The sequence below is a fragment of the Pelophylax lessonae genome (assembly GCF_965119305.1).
Source record: "Pelophylax lessonae genome assembly, chromosome: 5".
In the NCBI taxonomy this organism is placed as follows: Eukaryota; Metazoa; Chordata; class Amphibia; order Anura; family Ranidae; genus Pelophylax; species Pelophylax lessonae.
Window position 1 is genome coordinate 202,397,784 of NC_138772.1, and position 24,698 is coordinate 202,422,481.

The 24,698-nt window shown below is 44.0% G+C and overlaps 1 protein-coding gene across 1 annotated transcript in view; it reads left to right on the plus strand.

Moving 5' to 3' along the window:
- Positions 1-22,756: 22,756 nt before the first annotated feature.
- The window catches only part of CDK13 (cyclin dependent kinase 13), an 80,686-nt gene continuing 78,744 nt past the window's right edge, over positions 22,757-24,698 (plus strand). The window contains exon 1 of the mRNA XM_082259510.1: positions 22,757-24,238. Coding sequence (XP_082115636.1) covers positions 23,304-24,238 — 935 coding nt within the window. The 5' untranslated portion in view covers positions 22,757-23,303. The remainder of the gene's footprint in view (positions 24,239-24,698) is intronic.

A 24,698-nucleotide genomic window follows, 5' to 3' on the forward strand; every position in this document is an offset into this window, starting at 1 on the left:
CTGAAAATCATTTCAAGGATTTCTCTGGGACACCTGAACTCAATATTTTGGAGGCTTGTCCATATACTTTTGCCATATAGTAGGTGTGATGGTCATGTGTAAATATAATATATACATGCACCTCTAGTTGACTGGTTTAGGTTGTTTGAACAGAATGCAGGGTCTGGAAGAGTTCTTGGTGAAACATTACCACTTATTTAGGGGTTTTCACCAAAACACGTACTGTATCAGTAAATACCCTTTTGAGCATCAGAGACAGTTTTTTTTATAAAGTATAAAAGGAACTCCTCCAGCAAAACACATATAGTATAAGAGCATTGCTTCAACTGCAAGGTTGGACAACCAATCTGCAAAAGGTGCAGTGGCAGCCTGCTTAAAAGTTTCCAATTTCCACCTTCATCCTTCTATTACAAGATAAACAGAGGGAGACTAGGTAGATGGCATTCTAAAACAACCCTAGGTGTTTATAGCCAGTTGTTATCAGGTGCTTATTCACAGCATCTGCGGTAGGGCTGGGCGATATGGCTGAAAACTGTATCACGATATCAGTGTTTCATATCGGTCGATATCGATAATTATTGATATTTTTTATTACCCATTTAAAATAAGGACTCTAGAGTGAGAATGCAGGGCGGCGGGCATGGTACAGGAGAATGCAGGGTGACTGGCATGGTGCAGGAGAATGCAGGGTACTGGCATGATGCAGGAGAATGCAGGGTACTGGCATGGTGCAGGAGAATGCAGGGCACTGGCATGGTGCAGGAGAATGCAGGGCACTGGCATGGTGCAGGAGAATGCAGGGTACTGGCATGGTGCAGGAGAATGCAGGGTACTGGCATGGTGCAGGAGAATGCAGGGTACTGGCATGGTGCAGGAGAATGCAGGGTACTGGCATGGTGCAGGAGAATGCAGGGCACTGGCATGGTGCAGGAGAATGCAGGGCACTGGCATGCTGCAGGAGAATGCAGGGTACTGGCATGCTGCAGGAGAATGCAGGGTACTGGCATGGTGCAGGAGAATGCAGGGCACTGGCATGGTGCAGGAGAATGCAGGATACTGGCATGGTGCAGGAGAATGCAGGGTACTGGCATGGTGCAGGAGAATGCAGGGTACTGGCATGGTACAGGAGAATGCAGGGTACTGGCATGGTACAGGAGAATGCAGGGTACTGGCATGGTACAAGAGGATCCGGGGTTGTGGGCATACTACAGGAGATGCAGTGCTGTGGGCATGGTACAGGTAGACCATGCCCGCAGCACTGCATCCCTTGTAGTGTGCCCGCAGCCCTGCATAATGGCAGGTAGTGAAGCTGTTTCACTTACCTGTTCCAGAGGCGCCTTCATTTTAAAAATGGCGCCGCCCGGCGCCGCCACGTCATTGCGCACGCGCCACCACCGCTCGTGTAATTTCGGCTATTCCCGGCCTCTCCCGAGCGGCGGCGGCGCGTGCGCGGTGACATGTATGCGACGGGCGGCGCCATTTTTAAAGCTTAAACCTGTCGGAGCGGACTTTTCGTTTTATCGTTCAAAGTCTTTTATTGCTATCGAAAATGTCACTATCGCGATACATATCGGTATCGTTTTATCGCCCAGCCCTAATCTGCGGTAGTTTGTCCATGTCAGATGCTATGTCAGGTTTTCCACCTAAATCAAGCTTTTTTCCAGGACTCAGATCAATAGATTGTGTCAGATTAGAGAATTTAGTTAAAAAAAATTATGACAAATGCCCTTCCATTGAAGATAGGCATTTATCAAGGACTATGACTTTCTTGGATACAAGTCAGGTCTTCCAACATTAGAGCCTTGATCACAGTCAATCATGCATTGTTGTATTGAAGTTGCAATGCTGGGGTGAAACTACTTTACATTTCTTTAGGGGTGATTGTAACCTTAATGGTCTTGTTCCTATTTGTAATTTCTGTCCTGCTACATTGGTAACTCATCATTCATTTTGAAATGTTTGAACAATTTTGATGTGAACAGAAGTTAAGAAATATCTTCTGCAACAAAGTTTGGTAAAAACCATTGAAGTGTATATAGTTAATCTACTACTTTATTTTTTAACAAAACTAAATTTTCCAGGCAGTTCAGCTATATTGTCTGCTACCTGCTTCAATTATTCATTACCATTACATATTTGGTTTTTGCTATAAAATGGTACACATCATTGTATATTCTGCTATATTATTATCGTACCTATAGGCTTTTGTAGTGCAGCTTTGAGCTTTTGATCACTCCTACAATTATAGTGCTCCATTCACACAGTGGTATGTTTCCCTTAAAAAAAAGCGATAAAATACCGCTCAGCATTTTTCAAAAAGTTTGTTGGCATTTACAAAAAACTGTACTAAAATACCACATGAGTTATTTTATGAAGTCTTGCGGTATTTTAGTAGTGAAAACATGCAGTAATTTAATGCCTGGCACTAGCCGGCATACTTATTTACATAATAATCGGGCGGACGGCTGCATCCTTAGCAACCAAAAATGTCCCCAGTGTAGATATGTCAACCACGATGCCCCCTGCCACCGCCGACCTGAAAAACGAATGGAAAAAAAAAAGGTCCGCTCGCACCAAAGGCTTTCGCCATCTGCCAGCTCATCCGTCTAACAGTTCTTAAATAACTAAGGGGCGGAGTCACCCGGTGACTCTGATGACTGAATTGTTTTTTTAAGGACAGCGGCAGCCGTTTGCTCCTTAACAATCAGTACACATTCCACAAATACCGCATGCCTGGACAACTACTTCATTTTCGCCATGCATTTAATTATCTATTTCCTTCTGTGAATAGATATTAATGCCTTTTCATGTGGTATTTACCGAGCGTTTTCAGCATTTCTCCGTAAATACTGCAAAATGGTCTATTGAATTGACAATTTCAGGATTGCATGTGATATTTATGCAAAATGTTTCCTGAACCTTAATATCTCATGCGAGTTCATTCTGTGAATGGAGCCCACAGTCAGTTATTCAGAATGTCCACCAAAGAGACAAATAGATCTCTCAGGTGGATGTAGGATTTAATGCCAATATTTGTCTATGGTTAAATCCACCGCAGTTGCTGTTCAGGCTGCCCTGTGTGCTGATAGCAAATGCCTAGTCAGGCAAAGCATAGTCAGGATAGAAGTCGTGGTCATACATGGAGAGGCACGCAAGACAGGGCTGAAGCATGGTCAGGATCACCAGCCAAGGTCAGACATGGGAATCAGGTGGAGCAGGCAGAAGAGTGGTCAGGTAACAGGCCAGTGTCACACACGGTAAGACAGGAGAGTAGTTATGGCAGAGTCATACATGGTAAGGCGGGAGAAGTAGAGTCCTTTAGAGCAAGCCGGAGTCAAAACCAGGAGTCAAGCAGCAGGAAAGTCCTGAGACAAGTCTGGTCGGTAACAGGAAGTCCAAGGAATACATGCGTGCATTTCTGTGAAAACAAGCATGGCCAGGTCTTTTCTTCAGCACATGCACTTTTTTGCTCTGCTCTTTTTCTCAGCAAATGCTAACTATTGTTCTGAATAGATCCCTGGCAATACCACTGGTGTAGTGCTCTTTCTCTTCTTAACCCCTTAGATTTCACCTGCATTACAGGCTTCTGCATATATGAGAGCTGCCTTACATGGGTTGCTGCACTATATTTAGTTTATACCTCACTGTGCACTGTGAGATCGAACGAAACTTCCAAGTCCATCACCTCCAGATATAGTATTATATTGCATGTGAGTGTTGCATTTGTTTTCTTCTTACAGGCTTTTTACATTTCTTTCGAATAACATGCTTCCTGTTCCTTTGTGGCTACAGCTACACTCATTTCTCCACTGTATTATTGGAAGGAACCATGGTTTTCACATGAGCTGGACTTCAACCATGTTTGCTTTTACTGATTTCTATTACCTGATGGATGGATTGATTGGGACTATTACTTTACACAAGAAAGATAAAGATGTTTGTCCTAGTTCTGTTCCCGCTACACGTTTTCCCTTTGTTTAGCTCAACATGCAGCTCCTATTCTGCAATAAGCCAGACTGGGTGTCATTTTGAAGCTTTATTAACAAAACAGGGTCGGGTGAAACTATTGAGAAAAAACAAATACAGATACATATAATCAGTATACGTAATGTACAGAAATACAATGAATAAGCTAGGTTGTAGATGGCAATAAGTAATTTTCACCAGCGATGCTGCGTTTAGGGAATGCAAGCGGATGCAAGTTTTAGTCCAACATGTGCTCTGATAGCTGATTCCTTCTTTCAGTCTCCAAAACAGAGTTTGAGTTCCCAAGATGCACCTGTTTCTTTTCCTTAGACTGAAGAATGATGGGAAAGGTAAACAGTTTCTAGTTTCTGCAAAAACAGTAAATTTACCAATAGCTCCATCTTGTGGTCAAATCTGATATTGCAGGCAAAACAACTTAATACTATCTTGCTGGCAGCAGAACAGTTCTTATTTTTTAACTCAGCGACAAGGATTTTGCATTTCTGGCAAGATCAACAGCTTTTTTCTCTACCTGCTGAAATGCTCTTAGTCTTAGAAAGAAAATGAATGAAGTCACCACATCTAGGGACTGGTAATCTGCAATACAATAGATCACATTTTTGTTTTTGATATGCTTTACCATATAGTGATGAATTCAAGGGATTTTACATGTGCCTGGAGTTCTTATATACAGTAAATTGTCATTGGGATGTGGGAATTTGTAATGCAAGAAAATAAAATGGTTTTGATCAGTAGTACAGATTCTCTTTGATGATTCAGAATCAAACATACATTTGAAAAGGAAAAAGAAATGAATTTAACTAAGCTTTTAAACCATGCCATTTTGTATTACATAATATACAATACTATATATAACACATAATATGGATTATATTATGAACAGTAAATATGCAATTTTCTTTTGACAGCTTGCAATTGTTCTTCTTTGGCTCGTTGAAGTGTCTCACATTTAAACTGATCATTTGGTTTATCCTTACATAATTTAAAGTGTAAGTTAACATTTCATATTTCTGATGTGTCTGTGTTATCAAGTAACTTGTATTAAAAAGTGTCCTGTTCTCTTGGCATCGCTTCTTTTGTGTGAATAACCTGGTGATCCCGCCATTCCCCCTCCTTTCCTACGGCATATTGACCATGCCAGGGCAAGTAAGCACAACCATCCCAGCATGGTTAGTTTGCTTCTTTGCAGCCTCCTATGGAGCACAGACTGCCTTTACTCGAGTGGTCAACCTTCTAATGACGTGCTCAAAGCATCACGACAGCTATTCACGGGGACGATTAGTGTACTGCCCCCTTGCCAAATAATTTATCAATAATTGATTATCTCTTCTAATATCAAGGTCCAGAGGCAACTGGTAGGGGCACCCCTTTCTCCTATTCTTTTTACCTCGCACTGGATCCTCTTCTTCGCCTGCTAGAATCCCAACACACATTTAAGGGCATAATTAAAGGCCACAAAACCATTAAATTACCATTTTTGCAGATGACTTTCTTCTATATATTTCCCACCCAGAATCTTCCCTGTCTAAAATGCTGTTCCTTTTAAAAATCCTTTAGTTCAATCTCAGGCTACTCCATTAATTTCTACAAATTAAAATCATCCTTGGAACAATCATTATCCCACATTTGGTGTAAGGAACAAATTTCATACATTGCAGTATACCTAAACCACCCCATATCTTATACAAGGTTAACATTCCTCCTTTGCTGTGCTCTATAAAAGTGTTTCTCGCTGCTTGGAAGCACTTTAACATTCCTTACATGGGCAGAATAACTTGGTTAAATTGGTATCCTTTCCTATGCTTTTTTTTTTTTTTTTTCTTTCGTAATTTTTTATTTAGTAAAAGGTCACATAACATGGTAGACTTTCCTATGCTTGTTTTTGTAATTCTTTATTTAGTAAAAGGTCACATAACATGGTAGACTTTCCTATGCTTTTTTACACCATTTAAGTTCTTCTCTTACGCCTTAAATACGCTGATCCCAAGCGTGTCTATAAAATGTTTTGGGGCCGCAGGACAGCAACCATAGGCCTACGCATCAGCAACAACCCTCCAGAAACGGGGGCCTCAATTTTCCTAACCTAAAAACGTATACCCTGGCATCTGTAAGGAACTGGATTTATGGCACCTAGTTGTGTACTGATACAGAACTTGATCAAAACAAAAACACAATACAAAAAATGGTCACTTCCCCCACCTATAACTGGTCTTAACAGCAAGTAGCACTGGAAGGGCAAACGCATGACAAAAAAGCCGAGGAGTTTCCAGTCACAACTTACTAAACCAGCCAGCGACCCGGTTGGTAAGTTGTGACTAGAAACTCCTTGGCTTTTTTTAACTTGATCAAAACACGGCCCCTTGAAAAAACTTGCTATATGTTCTTCACATACATAAAGAACACCTACCTGTCGAGGTGTCTTCGAACCCTCTCCTATACTCCACATGCTTAGTGTGGCATAAAATACACACGCACTGCATGCTAAATTGCCCCACATCTCTTTTATACCTTATGGAACAATGCAGACCTTCAGGAGGTCTCCAGTCATCCCATCTTTAAACAGTTGCATTATGGAAGCCTTTGCTACATTTACATTTTTAATAGATGTTGATAACAAGCATCTAGTTTCTTCTAGTGTAGTGCTAGAGAAATGTCCATACTTATCCAACAATCTGTTACTTCTTCTAAAAATCCTACATTACATTAATCATCAAAAAATTCTCTGAGAGAGACTGGAAGAATTAATAAGATATGCTTTTAGGATATCCTAACCCAAGTAAAAAAAGCAGTGTCCACTCTATATAATTTTTTTGGCCATTTTCTGGACTACACCGCCACAACGACTAGTCCTAATAAATGGGATTCCCCACATCTTTCTACTGACACTCTTAAGTGTCCAGTGGCGTCGGGAGGGGGGTCAGTAGAAAGACACTCTTAAGTTCACTAAGTTACCAAAAAAGAATTACTAAAAAAAAAGCATAGGAAAGGATACCATTTTAACCAAGTTATTCTGCCCATGTAAGGAATGTTAAAGTGCTTCCAAGCAGCGAGAAACACTTTTATAGAGCTCAGCAAAGGAGGAATGTTAACCTTGTATAAGATATGGGGTGGTTTAGGTATACTGCAAGGTATGAAATGTGTTCCTTACACCAAATGAGGGATAAGAGTTGTTCCACTCGTCAGAGATGTATAGTAACTAAGTAGAACTACTTCCCTACTGTACTTAAGTACCGAAAGGCGGTATCTGTAGTTTCCCGGAGTAGAATTTTTTTCTCCTACTTCCACTTTTACTTCACTACATTTTTTCGATGATTTCAATACTTCTACTCCGATATTTTTTTTTTGTGCTGCATAGTTACTCGTTACAATTATAAAAATTACCACTGCCAGAACAGTAGATGGCAGGTTTCATGAAGCTCAAAACATGTGTATTATCAGCGCATATGAAAATAAAAGCTACTGTATGTATAAATAAAAGCTGCATTTGAAATAATAAAAAACAATATGATGTTCAAACTTTTGACTTCTTTCTTTAATAACTACATAACACAGTACTTGTACTTTTACTTTCAGTACTTGAGTAGCATTTTTTTTTCAAAACTACTGGTACTTTTACTTTCAGTATGTAGCAAAATTTAAAAAAAAACTACTTGCAATACTTAAGTACAAAAAATGTTGAATACTTTAGTACTTCTACTCAAGTCACTTTTTGATTGAGCACTTCCACTTCTACTCTACTTGTACTTTTACTCAAGTATGGGTTTCGAGTACTTTATACAACTCTGCCACTCGTGGACATCACTGGACAAAGAGGGACCTCAGGTAAGTACTAGGGGGGCTGCTGCACACAGAAGGCTAAACCTTCTCCCTTTACAACTCCTTTAAATATATATAATAGTATTCTATTCAACTGTGTATTCTTAACTAAAAAAGCACATTCTAATGCTCTCAGTCTTCTCCAAAATCCCTTTTTTTTTTTTTTTTGCTGCTTTAGAGGGTGCCTACATTTGTTTTCCATGCTCCCACCAGTAAGAGGGTAGCCAACCTCTCTTTCTCACTCCTGAGATGAGCTAAGGACTATGGAATTTGTAGTGTGCATACAGCACTGAACATGACAACAACTAATGTGCATTGCTTGTTACAAATAAATGTATGTGAGGGGGGAAATTAGAGTTTGGGAAGCTCATGGAGTACATTACAAGAAAGCAGAAAAACACAGCAAGAAACAATTTAATGAAAAATAGATTACAGGGCCATTTAAGACTAAATAAACCCCACATTTTATAATCCTGATATGTGCCTGCTGTACCATGTACTTGTATGAGAAAGTATCCTGTTCTCTTTGTATTGCCTCCTTTGTGTGAAATACCCGGTGTTCCTGCCAGATCCTCTGCTTTGCTATTAAAGTGGTAGTAAACTCCGCATGTTTGATTTTTACCTACAGGTAAGCTCATAATTTAGAAGATATTCCAGACCAACAGCTGGTGACGTCACCAGCGCATTCGCTCTGAAGGTACAGCATAACCATGCCGTTTCTTCAGAGCTGTGTGCCATGGCCAAGACTCCCGCGTGTATGCGGGGGAGTGACGTCTTTGCAGTTTGGCCATTCAATGGGCTGCAGCCCGCGAACCGGGAAGGAAGACCGGATGAAGATGGAAGCCTCTGCAGCAGTGACAGTGCGCTGTTAGAGGGCTTAGTTTCAAGGTAAATCTTTCATAATGTGCTAGTATGCAATGCAAACTAACACATTGTGATATTGCCTTGCAAGAGGAAACTTTTTTTTTATTTCTATTTTACAAAATGTACTACCTCTTTAAAATTGACCTCACCAAGCAGGAGAACACATGGTCAGTTCTCTAAATATGCTTGGAACTCGGTGTGCTCTCCTTCAATGATCAGACTTGTCCTAATGGCTAGTATCTGGAGGCATCACTGTGTGCTTATACTCCTCATGTGGAATGGCTTAATTGCATTCACACACTACCTGGCTACTATGGACAAGGTGTTGGCTTCCCTCCAGCGTAACTGGAAATGAGTGAGTAGTGGTGCACAGTATTGTTGCAAGTGCACACCCAGGGTGTGAATTACCTGAAGATTTTGGTGTCTCATGGACTCCGCTTAGGATCATTCACATTTTTGGTCCTGCACTCCTCATTTATTACAGTCTGTGTATGCAATTGTCCTTGAATGATTGATCCTGTAACGACCAGCAAGTCGGTAAGCCTTGGACACTTTTGTATCATCTGATCACTTCAGACAGAGGAGGAGGGTTCACCTTATATCAGGTAGTGTGGGGAACTCTGATCATAGCACGGCCGGGTACTACTATGGCAGACAGACTCCGTCAAAACTTACCATCCTTTATGAACCTTTGATGGACGGTCTTGGTCGAGCCACATATCTGGAGTATATAATTTGGGGTGCTTGTCCTTTGAAGACTATACACGCAATCATCCTAGAACAGGCCCGGATTGGCTAATCGGGAGCACCGAGAGAATTCCAAGTGGGCTAGTTAGTTTTTTTGGCCGCGAGGGCCGTTGTCATGGCACTGGGTTGAAATATGGATGCTGTCACTAGGCTGCCTGCACTCACAGCCAGTGGCGTAGCGTGGGGGGTGCTGGGGGGGCCAGCCGCACCGGGCACAAAATCTGGGGGGGCGCATCCTGCGGCCGCGCCAGTGTCACTGTCACTTAAGCTTTAGTACAAGTCTTAAAAAAATATAATGTCCTCGGCTGGCCAAACGTGCTCCTGTGGTGCCTTAGGTTTAGAAATGGCACCGCCCGGCGCCCACATGTCACCGCGCTTGCGCCTCCGCTGCTTGGGAAAGGCCGTACGCATTCAGCTATTTCCGGGAATAGCCGAACTTATACAAGCTTTCCCGAGTGGAGGCTGGGCATGCGCAGTGACTTGTTGGCGCCAGGCGGCGCCATTTTTAAATCTGAGGCGCCTCAGGAACAGGTGAGACTCCTACACAGTAGGACAGAGGATGATGTCAGTAGAGCAGTTTAGGTGTCAGTGTAGGGGGGTCAGTGTAGGTGCCAGTGCCCAGTAGAGGTTTTAATTACATTATTTTAATATAGTCAGTCGTGAACTAAAGTGGGCCAGTCTAAGGCATGAAACTCCAGGGTTGAAAATAAGTCCCACTCCGGCCCTGTCCTAGACTGTCAGCCGGGCTAAGCTGTATAATATGTTACGGTGCCGCTTCAGAATAATATCACACTAGGTCCTTCATTTCATGATTACCTGGCACTTTTTGTAATCTTTTGGACATATTGCTCCCCATTCAGGGGTGTAGAGAGCCTTGATTGCAGTGCAACCGCATCCATTTCTTTGGGACATACCGCTGGGGTTTATCCCATGAGGATCACATACAGTATATATTGCCACTCAGAACTGTTAGTGTATGAGACTATGTGTATGAGTGTGTAGAGTGTATGTTAAAGCTATTCTAACAATACTAAGACAGATTATCTTTACTTTAGAAGCTATTCACATTCTATGATATATTTGGATTGTTTGACTGCTAATACCTATGTATGATTCATTATACTGCTTTCACTGCACATTGCCTACCCCCTTGGTTTAGGGTTAGCTGTGTGTTTTAATAGCTTGAGAATCTTATTCATTCATTTCCTGGGATTTTTTCCCGAGTGCCCTGGGATATATTTAGTTCTTCCAGAACAGTGGCAGAGCTAGACTTTTAAAACAGGGGTGGCAAAGGGGTGGCTAGGTATTATTTTGGGGGGTCAATATACAAAGTGTAATTTAGTGTCAGATTCGTCCACCGCAATGTCACAGTCCCTCTAATAATCGATGATCGCTGCCATTACTAGTAAAGACAGGATACAGGTGGTGGTGATCAGAGGATACAGACAGGATACAGGTGGTGATCAGAGGATACAGACAGGATACAGGTTTGCCCCCAATGATTATTGCAGAGTGCCACAGCAATGCCCCCAATGATTATTGCAGAGTGCCACAGCCTTGCCCCCAATGATTATTGCAGAGTGCCACAGCAATGCCCCCAATGATTATTGCAGAGTGCCACAGCAATGCCCCCAATGATTATTGCAGAGTGCCACAGCAATGCCCCCAATGATTATTGCAGAGTGCCACAGTCTTGCCCCCAATGATTATTGCAGAGTGCCACAGCCTTGCCCCCAATGATTATTGCAGAGTGCCACAGCCTTGCCCCCAATGATTATTGCAGAGTGCCACAGCCTTGCCCCCAATGATTATTGCAGAGTGCCACAGCCTTGCCCCCAATGATTATTGCAGAGTGCCACAGCAATGCCCCCAATGATTATTGCAGAGTGCCACAGCCTTGCCCCCAATGATTATTGCAGAGTGCCACAGCAATGCCCCCAATGATTATTGCAGAGTGCCACAGCCTTGCCCCCAATGATTATTGCAGAATGCCACAGCAATGCCCCCAATGATTGTTGCTGAGTGCCACAGTAATGCCCCCAATTATTATTGCAGAGTGCCACAGCCTTGTCCCCAATGATTATTGCAGAGTGAGACAGCCTTGCCCCCAATGATTATTGCAGAGTGCCACAGTAATGCCCCCAATGATTATTGCAGAGTGCCACAGTAATGCCCCCAATTATTATTGCAGAGTGCCACTGCCTTGCCCCCAATGATTATTGCAGAGTGCCACAGCCTTGCCCCCAATGATTATTGCAGAGTGCCACAGCCACAGCATTTGCCCGCAATCATTGCAGAGTGCCAGCGTCCGTCCCCCCCCCGTGAGACCGGCTTACTTACCTCACGGACGGACGGTCATCACAGCAGCTTCTCATCGGTCCGCGGCTCTTTGCATCTTCTCAGTCCTCCCGCCGGCGCCTCCTCGACCAATGGCACGGCGTTTGCCATTCGGCCAATCAGGAAGCGAGAGGACCCGCTCCCTGATTGGCCGGAGGAAGATCCATGTGACAATAGCGAATTTTCATTCGCTATTGTCACAGAATGGGCGGGCTCGGCCTCGGGACGCACTGCTCTGCTGCTCCCTGACCCTGGCCACCAGCTTAGAGGGATCAGCAGAACACCACTGCCTGTGATTCCTCCGCTGCCAGCCATGCACCTGTCCAGGATCGGGGTGGCAACAGGGGTGGCAGGGACTTTTTCTGGGGTGTCAATTGCCACCCCAGCTAACCCTCTGGCTCCGCCACTGTTCCAGAACGGTCTCCACTATAGTGGTGTGTACACACAGCGGTACTGCATTAGCCTACCACACGGGCCATGGAGGTTTAGATTTGGTCCTTTCATGCTCATTTTGTCGGTCCATGTGTGGAGGCTTATCCGATATCGTTATTCAGCCCTTTATTCTAGTCTGGGAGTCCTTCCTGCGTAATAGGCGTTCATTTGTCTGCCGGTTCCTGGATGTGTTCAGTCATAGACTTAGCACTGTGAGTCTCCGCTATGATCAGTATTCATTGATACAGTGTAACTGGTGATTACTTCATTTCTCCATAGTGTTTAAACTTTCCAGAATGCTTTGAGATCTATTGATTTCCTTGCAGTGTGTTTCAACCAGTGGTGGCTAGTGATTTGCATACACACCGGTATCGCATTGGCTTACCACACGGGCCCTGCGGCTTTTCGTGCTACTTCTGAGGGTTAACATTGAAGTTCATGGCCCCTAAGTTGCATGAAAGTTGAACCAAAGTAGTACATGAACTACTTTGAAGTTGCTGCAACTTTAAGTCACACATATATGAATGGTTATCATTGAAAAACATGGGGAATGACTTGTCATGCAACTTTGGTGTACAGTTAACAGCTCTCATTAAAAATCAATTTGAGAAACATTGTGAGATTTGGATGCCCCCTTAATGAGTAGGCCTCAAAAGCTGGGAAGTATGTCATCGTTGGAGGGAAGAGCTGGACCCTCCCTGCCCTTCCCTGCTCCCAGTTCGTCCCTTTCTTTCCCCTACATTCCTTCTTCTACACCCCCCATCCCCCTGTTCCCTAAATCACACTGCAATAGTGGCAAAACACACCACACGTGTCATTCATGACAACTAAACATGGGGCATTTTTGCCGCGATTGTCGTGTGATAAATTGCATGGCAAACCGCATCACATGAAGCTTGTTGCCAAGCATAGGTGTGCGCAGCCTATTGCATTAGGGTGTGCACCCCAAAGTTTAAATACACATGCATGTGTTTGCCTACATGTATATGGCCCCAGTACATTACTCTCCCTGCTGGCAAAGTGAAATAGAAGTGTGTGGCACTTCTCTTATGGCAGAGCAGGTCAGAGGGAGATCTTTCCCATCTCCTCACTGGCAAACAGAGCGATAATGCTAATGTGCCCTAGGTGATTAGGGTGTGCCCAGGCACACCCGTCTCACCCTGTGCGCACGCCTATGTTGCCAAGTATGAAGCAGGAGCTTCTTTTGGGCAAACAAGCTTTGTGTGATGCGGTTTGCCACTATTGCAGTGCCATTTGAAGTCACGAGCAGAATCCCATCAATTCTGCCAGAGATCATGAAACATGGGGCCTCAAGGGGGTGGATTTATTAAAGGCAAATAGACTGTGCACTTTGCAAGTGCAGTTGTGCTCATTTTCCCCAGAGCTTAGTAAATACAGTAAGGGCCAGTTCACACCATAGAAACGCAGTCCAGATGCGTTCCAGATGCTTTTCTACATGCGCGTTTTTGATGCGTTCCAGTGCGTATTTGGTGCATTTTTTGATGCAGTCCAGTGCATTTTCCCTACTTTTTTCTTAACCTTAAACACTTCCATACCACAGTACATCATATGATATCCTAGGCTTTGAGTGGGGATATCTGATTGATAGCTGCAGGCATCATTCAGATATAATTTTTTTCAGCCAGCGATTCCCTGCACAGTAAGAACAATCATGGCGGCCCTCCGGTGCTTCTATCAACTCGCCCGTGTGATCGTTGAGCCAGGGAAGGAATCTGGCGGCGGAAGTTCACTATAGAGAAAACCAAGGACCAGATGGTCCCCGGCAGTCTCTTTGACTCTCGTTATGATGTCACGACCGGCCTGGCAGTTGTAAATACTGCTGTGGTTTCGGCTGGAAAGTCAAGATCGTTTTTTTTTTATCTCAGGCTTTTCAGCCTGGAGGAGAGATGTGGGGTCTTATTGACCCCAGATCTCTCCATAAAGTAGATCTGTCATACCCTATTCCTATTACAAAGGATGTTTGAAATCCTTGTAATAAAAAAAAAAGGGATCAAAAAAAAAATTTAAAGGGAAAGTGTAAAAATAAAAGTAACAATTAAAAAAAAAAGTGCCCCTGTCCCCGCGTGCTCGCACGCAGAAGCAAACGCATAAGTACTTCGCTCCCACATATGTAAACGGCGTTCAATCCACACATGTGAGGTATTGCCACGAACGTTACAGTGAGAGCAATAATTCGGATCCAATAGCTCCTCTGTAACTTCAAACAGGAAACCTGTAACAATTTTTAAAATGTTTGCATTTGGAGATTTTTAAGTACCAAAGTTTGTCGCCATTCCACGAGTGTGGGCAATTTTAAAGTGTGACATGTTAGGTATCTATTTACTCAGTCTAACATCATCTTTCACATTATACAAACAAATTGAGCTAACTTTACTGTTTTTTTTTGTTTAATTCATGAAACTGTTTTTTTTTTCCAAAAAAAGTGTTTCAAAAATTGCTGCGCAAATACAGTGTGACATAAAAAGTTTCAAATGACTACCATTTTATTCCTTAGGGCAGGGGTGTCAAACTCCAATTTTATTGTGGGCCGCATCATCATTATGATTGCCCTCAAAAGGGCCAGTTGTATCTCTAATACTAGATGTCCAGAGCATCCCCTATACTTACATAAGACGTCAAGAGCCTCTCCACCATCAGAAGTTGAGTCCCCCACCCTTCCTTACATCACAGTGTACCCCCCTTACCTTGTGCTGCTGTAAGAATAAAGCTGGAGGCATTGCTGGAAAGCAGAAAGTACAGGAGGACCAGAGGAGGACTGGAGCTCTCCTGCAGCTACAGGAGAGGTGTGAGGGCCACAAAAAATGTCCGGGAGGGCCAGATTCGGCCTTGTGTTTGACACCTGTGCCTTAGGGTCTTTGCTAAAAAAAACATACAGTGGGTACGGAAAGTATTCAGACCCCCTTAAATTTTTCACTCTGTTATATTGCAGCCATTTGCTAAAATCATTTAAGTTCATTCTTCTTCCTCATAAATGTACACATAGTACCCCATACTGACAGAAAAACACAGAATTGTTGACATTGTTGCAGATTTATTAAAAAAGAAAAACTGAAATATCACATGGTCCTAAGTATTCAGACCCTTTGCTGTGACACTCATATATTTAACTCAGGTGCTTTCCATTTCTTCTGATCATCCTTGAGATGGTTCTACACCTTCATTTGAGTCCAGCTGTGTTTGATTATACTGATTGGACTTGATTAGGAAAGCCACACACCTGTCTATATAAGACCTTCCAGATCACAATGCATGTCAGAGCAAATGAGAATACTGAGGTCAAAGGAACTGCCTGAAGAGCTCAGAGACAGAATTGTGGCAAGGCACAGATCTGGCCAAGGTTACAAAAAGATTTCTGCTGCACTTAAGGTTCCTAAAAGCACAGTGGCCTCCGTAATCCTCAAATGGAAGACGTTTGGGACGACCAGAACCCTTCCTAGAGCTGGCCGTCCGGCCAAACTGAGCTTTCGGGGGAGAAGAGCCTTGGTGAGAGAGGTAAAGAAGAACCCAAAGATCACTGTGGCTGATCTCCAGAGATGCAGTCAGGAGATGGGAGAAAGTTGTAAAAGTCAACCATCACTGCCGCCCTCCACCAGTCGGGGCTTTATGGCAGAGTGGCCCGACGGAAGCCTCTCCTCAGTGTAAGACACATGAAAGCCCGCATGGAGTTTGCTAAAAAACACCTGAAGGACTCCAAGATGGTGAGAAATAAGATTCTCTGGTCTGATGAGACCAAAATAGAACTTTTTGGCCTTAATTCTAAGCGGTATGTGTGGAGAAAACCAGGCACTGCTCATCACCTGTCCAATACAGTCCCAACAGTGAAGCATGGTGGTGGCAGCATCATGCTGTGGGGGTGTTTTTCAGCTGCAGGGACAGGACGACTGGTTGCAATCGAGGGAAAGATGAATGCGGCCAAGTACAGGGATATCCTGGACAAAAACCTTCTCCAGAGTGCTCTGGACCTCAGACTGGGCCGAAGGTTTACCTTCCAACAAGACAATGACCCTAAGCACACAGCTAAAATAATGAAGGAGTGGCTTCACAACAACTCCGTGACTGTTCTTGAATGGCCCAGCCAGAGCCCTGACTTAAACCCAATTGAGCATCTCTGGAGGGACCTAAAAATGGCTGTCCACCAACGTTTACCATACAACCTGACAGAACTGGAGAGGATCTGCAAGGAGGAATGGCAGAGGATCCCCAAATCCAGGTGTGAAAGACTTGTTGCATCTTTCCCAAAAAGACTCCTGGCTGTATTAGATCAAAAGGGGGCTTCTACTAAATACTGAGCAAAGGGTCTGAATACTTAGGACCATGTGATATTTCAGTTTTTCTTTTTTTAATAAATCTGCAACAATGTCAACAATTCTTTGTTTTTCTGTCAGTATGGGGTGCTATGTGTACATTCATGAGGAAGAAGAATGAACTTAAATGATTTTAGCAAATGGCTGCAATATAACAAAGAGTGAAAAATGTAAGGGGGTCTGAATACTTTCTGTACCCACTGTATATAATGTTTGGGGGTTCTGAGTAATTTTCTAGCAAAAAAATTATGATTTTTACATTTAGGAGCAGACTGCCAGAATTGGCCCGGTATGGAAGTGGTTTCAGGACACGTGTGCACCAGTGTGTTTTTGGTGCGTTTTTGATGCGTTTTACCACGTTCCAGTACAGTCCAGTGCAGAAAAAAATGCAGCGTGTTCTACTTTTTTTCTGGAACTGAAACGCACTGGAACTGACCACACTGGTGTGAACTATGCCATTGAAAACCATATAACGTACTATTCATGCGTTTTTGATGCAGAAGAAAATGCACTGGACTGCATGTGGTGTGAACTGGTCCTAAACCTCTGCTGATTTCCATCATTCAATCAAATGCAGTTTTTATTTTCTTTGCACCTCATTGGGTAATCTTTACAAAGTGAAGCTTCACCATAAATATTGGGACATTGACACAATTCTAATCTTTTTGGCTCTATACACCACCACAATGGATTTGAAATGAAACAAACAAGATGTGCTTTAACTGCAGACTTTCCACTTTAATTTGAGGGTATTTACATCCAAATCAGGTGATTGGTGTAGGAATTACAACAGTTTGTATATGTGCCTCCCACTTTTTAAGGGACCAAAAGTAATGGGACAATTGGCTGCTCAGCTGTTCCATGGCCAGGTGTGTGTTATTCCCTCATTATCCCATTTACAAGGAGCAGATAAAAGGTCCAGCGTTCATTTCAAGTGTGCTATTTGCATTTGGAACCTGTTGCTGTCAGCTCTCAATATGAGATCCAAAGAGCTGTCACTATCAGTGAAGCAAGCCATCATTAGTCTGAAAAAACAAAACAAACCAATCAGAGAGATAGCAAAAACTTTAGGTGTGGCCAAATCAACTGTTTGGAACATCCTTAAAAAGAGAGAACGCACCGGTGAGCTCAGCAACACTAAAAGACCCGGAAGACCACGGAAAACAACTGTGGTGGATGACCGAAGAATTCTTTCCCTGGTGAAGAAAACACCCTTCACAACAGTTGGCCAGATCAAGAACACTCTCCAGGAGGTAGGTGTGTGTGTGTCAAAGTCAACAATCAAGAGAAGACTTCACCAGAGTGAATACAGAGGGTTCACCACAAGATGTAAACCATTGGTGAGCCTCAAAAACAGGAAGGTCAGATTAGAGTTTGCCAAACAACATCTAAAAAAGCCTTTACAGTTCTGGAACAATATCCTATGGACAGAGGAGACCAAGATCAACTTGTACCGGAGTGATGGGAAGAGAAGAGCATGGAGAAGGAAAGGAACTGCTCATGATCCAAAGCATACCACCTCATCAGTGAAGCATGGTGGTGGTAGTGTCATGGCTTGGGCATGTATGGCTGGCAATGGAACTGGTTCTCTTGTATTTATTGATGATGTGACTGCTGACAAAAGCAGCAGGATGAATTCTGAAGTGTTTTGGGCAATATTATCTGCTCATATTCAGCCAAATGCTTCAGAATTCATTGGACGGCGCTTAACAGTGGAGATGGACAATGACCAGAAGCATACTGCGAAAGCAACCAATGAGTTTTTTAAGGGAAAGGAGTGGAAAGTTATGCAATGGCCAAGTCAATCACCTGACCTGAATCCGATTGAGCATGTATTTCACTTGCTGAAGACAAAACTGAAGGGAAAATGCCCCAAGAAAAAGCAGGAACTGAAGACAGTTGCAGTAGAGGCCTGGCAGAGCATCACCAGGGATGAAACCCAGCGTCTGGTGATGTCTATGCTTTCCAGACTTCAGGCTGTAATTGACTGCAAAGGATTTGCAACCAAGTATTAAAAAGTTAAAGTTTGATTTATGATTGTTAATCTGTCCCATTACTTTTGGTCCCTTAAAAAGTTGGAGGCACATATACAAACTGTTGTAATTCCTACACCGTTCACCTGATTTGGGTGTAAATACCCTCAAATTAAAGCTGAAAGTCTGCAGTTAAAGCACATCTTGATTGTTTCATTTCAAATCCATTGTGGTGGTGTATAGAGCCAAAAAGAATGGAATTGTGTTGATGTCCCAATATTTCTGGACCTGACTGTATATTTACTAAGGAAAATGAGTGCAACTACACTTGCAAAGTAAACAGTCTATTTGCCTTCAGAACTACTTCACACTGGTGCCATCAATTTCTGATTTTACTTAAGTCACAGAGAATCGCATGACAAGGGAAATCATGTTGTGTTCAGTAGCGCCCATTCACATCAATGCAACTCTGTGCATGGGGCAATTATGGAAAAGGTTCCTGTGCTAATTTGGTGCGATTTAGCTCCATAGAATATGCTAACCACATCCAAAGTCGCATTGAAAATGACATTGCAGTAGCCTAATATGCATGGACAATTTTGGACACTTTATTATTTATTTTGTATGAATTGATAGACATTAATTTCTGTAAAAAAAATGATTGATATTTATTTACTTTTTAAGAATTTGTGGAGTTTTTTTATTTATTTATGTGACCCATTATTTTTACTAGATAGCATACTTAATATGCATGAATTTATTTTTGCGCTTGTTGTTTGTAATAAGGCATTAGGTATTATTGATTATTTTCAGCATGGTTGCACCTATTTATTCACTGTTTTACACACCTGGGAGGTTATGTGGGACTGCAGCTTGGTGATTATTGTGCAGACCATCTTGATTTTGTTTTTTTAAGTCTTCGTTCCTACTAAGCCCTCCTGCTCTATAGCTCTCATGCTTGCCTCCAGGACTTTTCCAGAGCCTCTGCCATCCTATGGAACTCCCTACCCCAATCTGTCACACTATCTCCTACTCTGTCTTACTTTAGCTGATCCCTGAAAACCCTTCTCTTCAGAGAAGCCTATTCTGTCCCCACCTAACAACTGTATTTCCACTATTTCCATCAGCTCATCCCCCACAGACATAACCTTTTGTATCACTTGACCCTCCTATTTAGATTGTAAGCTCTAACGAGCAGGGCCCTCTGATTCCTCCTGTATTAAATTGTATTGTAGTTGTACTGCCTGCCCTCACGTTGTAAAACGCTGGGCAATCTGTTGGCTCTATATAAATCCTGTATAATAATAATAATATTAATAATAATATTAATAATAATAAGCAAATCCACTCCAAGGATTCTCTCACTCTGGAGGGATTTTCTCTCACTTCTAGTGGTGCACCGAAATGAAAATTCTGGACCGAAACTGAAAATTCTGGATGCACTTAGCAACAAACCAAAATGGACAGTTTTAAAAATAAATATTTTATATATAATTGTATTACATTCTGCTTTTTAATTAATATAATGAATTTTAAATTAACATGAATTCATTTTCGGCCATTATCAACACCTTTTTTTCTATCAGCAAAACACAGATAACCCTATTTTTGGCCAAAAATTTTCACCGGCCAATATTCGCACTTTTTTTTCTATCAGCAAGACGCCGATAACTTTATATTTGGCTGACAATTTTCAGCAGTCAATATCAGCACCTTTTTTCCCCCATCAGTAAAACACTGATAACCCTTTATTTAGTGGCCAATATCAGCACCTTTTTTTTCTATCGGCAAACCGCCAATAGCCCTATTTTTAGATGATCATTTTCAGCAGCCAATATCGGCACTTTTTTCTATTGGCAAAATGTTGATAATTTTCAGAGGCCGATACTGTATATTGGTGAATCCCTACTCACTTACTGCTTTGGCTACAGGACGGGAAGCAAAGGGAAATCTCCTCAGTGGGAGACCTATGGGAAAAAAATAACCTTTCCTATGAAAAATAATAAAAATAAAGTGTTGCCTTTAGTTCAGGGGTCCTCAAACGTTCTAATCAAAGGGCCAGTTTAATGTTTTTCAGACTTTAGGGGGGCCAGACTAGGGTCAGTGGGAGCAGAAAATGTCCTGGCGTCCAGTGGGACTAAACAATGCTCTATCTTTGGTGTCAGTGGGAGGACTAGTGCTCTTTCCCTGGTGTCAGTAGAATGAATAGTGCACCATTGTTGGTGTCAGCTGAAGGAATAGTCCCCCATCCTTGGTGTCAACTGAAGAAATTCTGCCCCATTGTTGGTGTCAGTGGGAGAAATTCTGCCCCATGGTTGGTAACAAGGGGAGGATATGTGCCCTTTTGTTGGTGTCAGTGGGAGGATTGGTGCCCCATTTTTGGTGTCAGTGAGAAAAGTAGTGCCCCATTGTTGGTATCAATGGAAGGAATTCTGCCCTATCGTTGGTGTCAATGGAAGGAATTGTGCCCATTCGTTGGTGTCAGTGGCAGCAGTGCCAATTGTTAGTGTCAGTAGGAGGAATTGTGGCCCATTGTTGGTATCAATGAAAGGAATTATGCCCTATCGTTGGTGTCAATAGAAGGAGTTGTGCCCATTCGTTGGTGTCAGTGGGAGCAGTGCCAATTGTTAGTGTCAGTAGGAGGAATTGTGGCCCATTGTTGGTATCAATGAAAGGAATTATGCCCCATTGTTGGTGTCAATAGAAGGAATTGTGCCCTATTGTTAGTGTCAGTGGGAAGAATAGTGGCCCATTGTTGGTATCAATGAAAGCAAATATGCCCCATTGTCTGTGTCAATGGAAGAAATTGTGCCCTTTCATTTGTGTCAGTGGGAGTAGTGCCCAATTGTTGGTGTTAGTGGGAGGAGTAGTGGCCCATTGATGGTATCAATAAAAGGAATTATTCCCCAACTTCGTAGACAAAAGAAGGAATTGTGCCCTTTCGTTGGTGTCAGTGGGAGGAGTAGTGCCCAAATGTTGGTGTCAGTGGGAGGAGTAGTAGCCAATTGTTGGTATCGATAAAAGGAATTATGCCCAGTGTCAATGATAATGGAAGTAATTGTGCCCTTTCGTTGGTGTTAGTGGGAAGAGTAGTGCCCAATTGTTGGTGTTAGTGGGAGGAGTAGTAGCCAATTGTTGGTATCGATAAAAGGAATTATGCCCAGTGTCAATGATAATGGAAGTAATTGTGCCCTTTCGTTGGTGTTAGTGGGAAGAGTAGTGCCCAATTGTTGGTGTTAGTGGGAGGAGTAGTAGCCAATTGTTGGTATCGATAAAAGGAATTATGCCCAGTGTCAATGATAATGGAAGTAATTGTGCCCTTTCGTTGGTGTTAGTGGGAAGAGTAGTGCCCAATTGTTGGTGTTAGTGGGAGGAGTAGTGGCCCATTGTTGGTATCAATAAAAGGAATTATGACCCAGCGTCGGTGACAATGGAAGGAATTATGCCCCACCGTCGGTGACAATGGAAGGAATTGTGCCCTTTCCTTGGTGTCAGTGGGAGGAGTAGTGCCCAATTGTTGATGTCAGTGTAAGGAGTAGTGGACCATTGTTGGTAACAATAAAAGGAATTATGCCCCATCGTCGGTGACAATGGAAGGAATTGTGCCCTTTCTTTGGTGTCAGTGGGAGAAATAGTGCCCAATTGTTGGTGTCCGTAGGAGGAGTAGCGGCCCGTTGTTGGTATCAATGAAAAGAATTATGCCCCATCACCAGTGACAGTGGAAGGAAATGTGCCCCACAGTTGGTGTCGGTGGGAGAAATAATGCCCCATTGTTGGTGTCAGTGGATAGAATAGTACCCCAAGGGCCAGATAAAAGAAAGCAAGGAACCGCAGCGGGGTGGGGTACACAATATTAGAAAATCATTAACGCAATTTTTCCGATTCTCCTCAATGTTTCACAGCAAGTCGGAACCAAGGAAGAAAAAAATGTACGAAAATTCTTCGTACGACAAAGGCTTTTTGTTGTTATTTATTGTTTCTGATCATCTTTTATTACTTTTTTTTTTCTTGTACGAAAATGGTACGCATTAAATAAAAATAGTTAATTATGTTCCAATACGAGAAAACTTTTTCAGCTTGTTCCTTCAGAAAGTTTGGTTGGGAAGGTCGTAATCGGCTTTGGAAAGTTATTTACAAACGATCTGAAAATCGTATGTTGGCTCCTCGGATGCAAGGGTTCGTATAGTATGTACGAGCCTTTAGAAATAGAGGGCTGTCTCCGAAATTGGAAGGGGTGAGGTAAACAGAAAGTTCTGTCAAAGTGAATGAAAGTGAAAGCAGACATATATAATAGAGGAGGGGGGGTGGAGATGTGTGAGCCCCCACCTTGCAGTGGCCCCTCTCTGTCCTGTGTATGAGGTGACACCTCAGTAGCCCTGTCCTGCCATGCCAGTGACTTTCCTCCAGTGAGCGGCTCTCCCCTCCCTGCCATGTGCCGGAGTGGGAGGTGTGTGTGCAGATGATGGAGCCGGCTGGACTTCCTTGTTTAGCTTTGCCCAGTAGCAGGCCTGGTTCCTCACCATGAAGACTGTGGGCCCGGCCCGGCTGACATAGGAAGCGGTGGTGGTGTGTGTAAAGCGGGGTGCATACAGTGTTGGGATCTGCTGACTGACTGAGGGACCATGGGCTGAGTGCGGAGCGGACACGAGTGAGTCCCGGATGAAGAAGTTTCAGTCATGGCTGTGCTGAGCTCTGTCAGTGCGGATCGTTCTTAAGCATTGTGTACGGACATGAGCGGGCTCGGTGTGGAGTGAGGGGAGCCGTACAGCCGCAGAGAAGTGATTGGTCACTGTGAGGGGACTCCGGGGGACAAAGGCTCGGCATGTTCTCTCCTCTTTGCCCCCCTATACCCGGGGGCTCTTCTCTCAGCCAGCCCCCCGCCCCAGCCTTGTCCACCTCGTCTTCAGCCGCCTCCTCCGTGTCCGGACACCGTCACAGGCCCCGGGAGTCCTCCGGGAAGCGGAGGAAAGAGCGGCACGGGAAAAGGAGACGGAGGCCCGAAGAGGCCAACATGGGCCTGATGGAGGAGGGAGAAGTGCCAGCTGTCCCTCGGGGAGCCCGGCACCATAGAGACAGAAAGAAAAGGCAGAGGGAACGCAGGAACCTCCTCAGGAAGGTCGGCACTCTGCACAGCGCCCCGGTGGAATACGACGACGTCAGCTCGCTTTCCGAAGTCGAACAAGGCCAGGAGGCTTCCTTCACCCCGGCGCTAGGCCTCATCCCATCCCCGGCCTCCGATAGGTGCCCCTCGCCGCCTATGCTGCACCAAGCGCCGCTGCCGCTTCTACGCCAGGCCGGGGAGTCGGACAGGAGCGGCCGGAGGAAGAGGCGAAGGCAGGAGTCGGCTCAAAGGAACGATGGCCGGGGAGGGCGGACCGAGGACAGGAGAAATAGGCAGACCACGGGGAACCTGTTGCTCCCTGCCGAGTCTCTGCAGCACGCTCAGCCCTGGAGGCCTCAGGAGGAGTCCGCCAAGAGGACAGAAGTCAGGGCCGCGGCCTCACACAGGCCGAAGAGAGAGGAGGCCGCCGCCGCGGCCTCGTACAGTAAACAGACGCCTAAGGCCTACAGAGGGGACCGGAGCTCGTCCAGGGCCTCGCCCCAGGGGAACCATCGCAAGAAATCGGCCAGCCCGGCCCGATCACCCAGTCCTGGCTACAGCGGACATCGGCTAGGCCGCCGATCTCCCAACTATGAGAGGACGGACACTTCTCCGGGCCGCCGGAGATCTCGGAGCCCTTACAGCCCGGTCACTAGGTGAGCCCCGCTCCCTCCATTATTACAGGCCATGGCAGGTACTGGGGTCTGTCACGTTTGTCATGCTGTCACCTGCCCAGCTAGTAGCGCTGTCACTTGCTGGGAGTTTACACCAGGATCGGTGATACGTTGTATGTTAGGGCTCATTCACACAATGACATGGTGATTTCTTCTTATGCTCTATGTATTCAGTTCTCTAATAAGAAGTTGGGCATTTTTGCACAGTACAGGTCATTTGGATGCATGTTAAGCAAGCCATAGATTTGATTTTGTTTCCTTCCACTATGGGTTGAAGGAAAGAAAATAGCTAGATTCCCCCATCAACACAAACAGACTCCGTTCACACTGGTGCAACTTTGATCCGACTTTACACTCTCTGAATCAAAGTTGCATCAAAGGTCACATCAAAACAGTACAGGCAGCTTTTGAAAGTCACACCAATTTGAACAGATGCCATTGA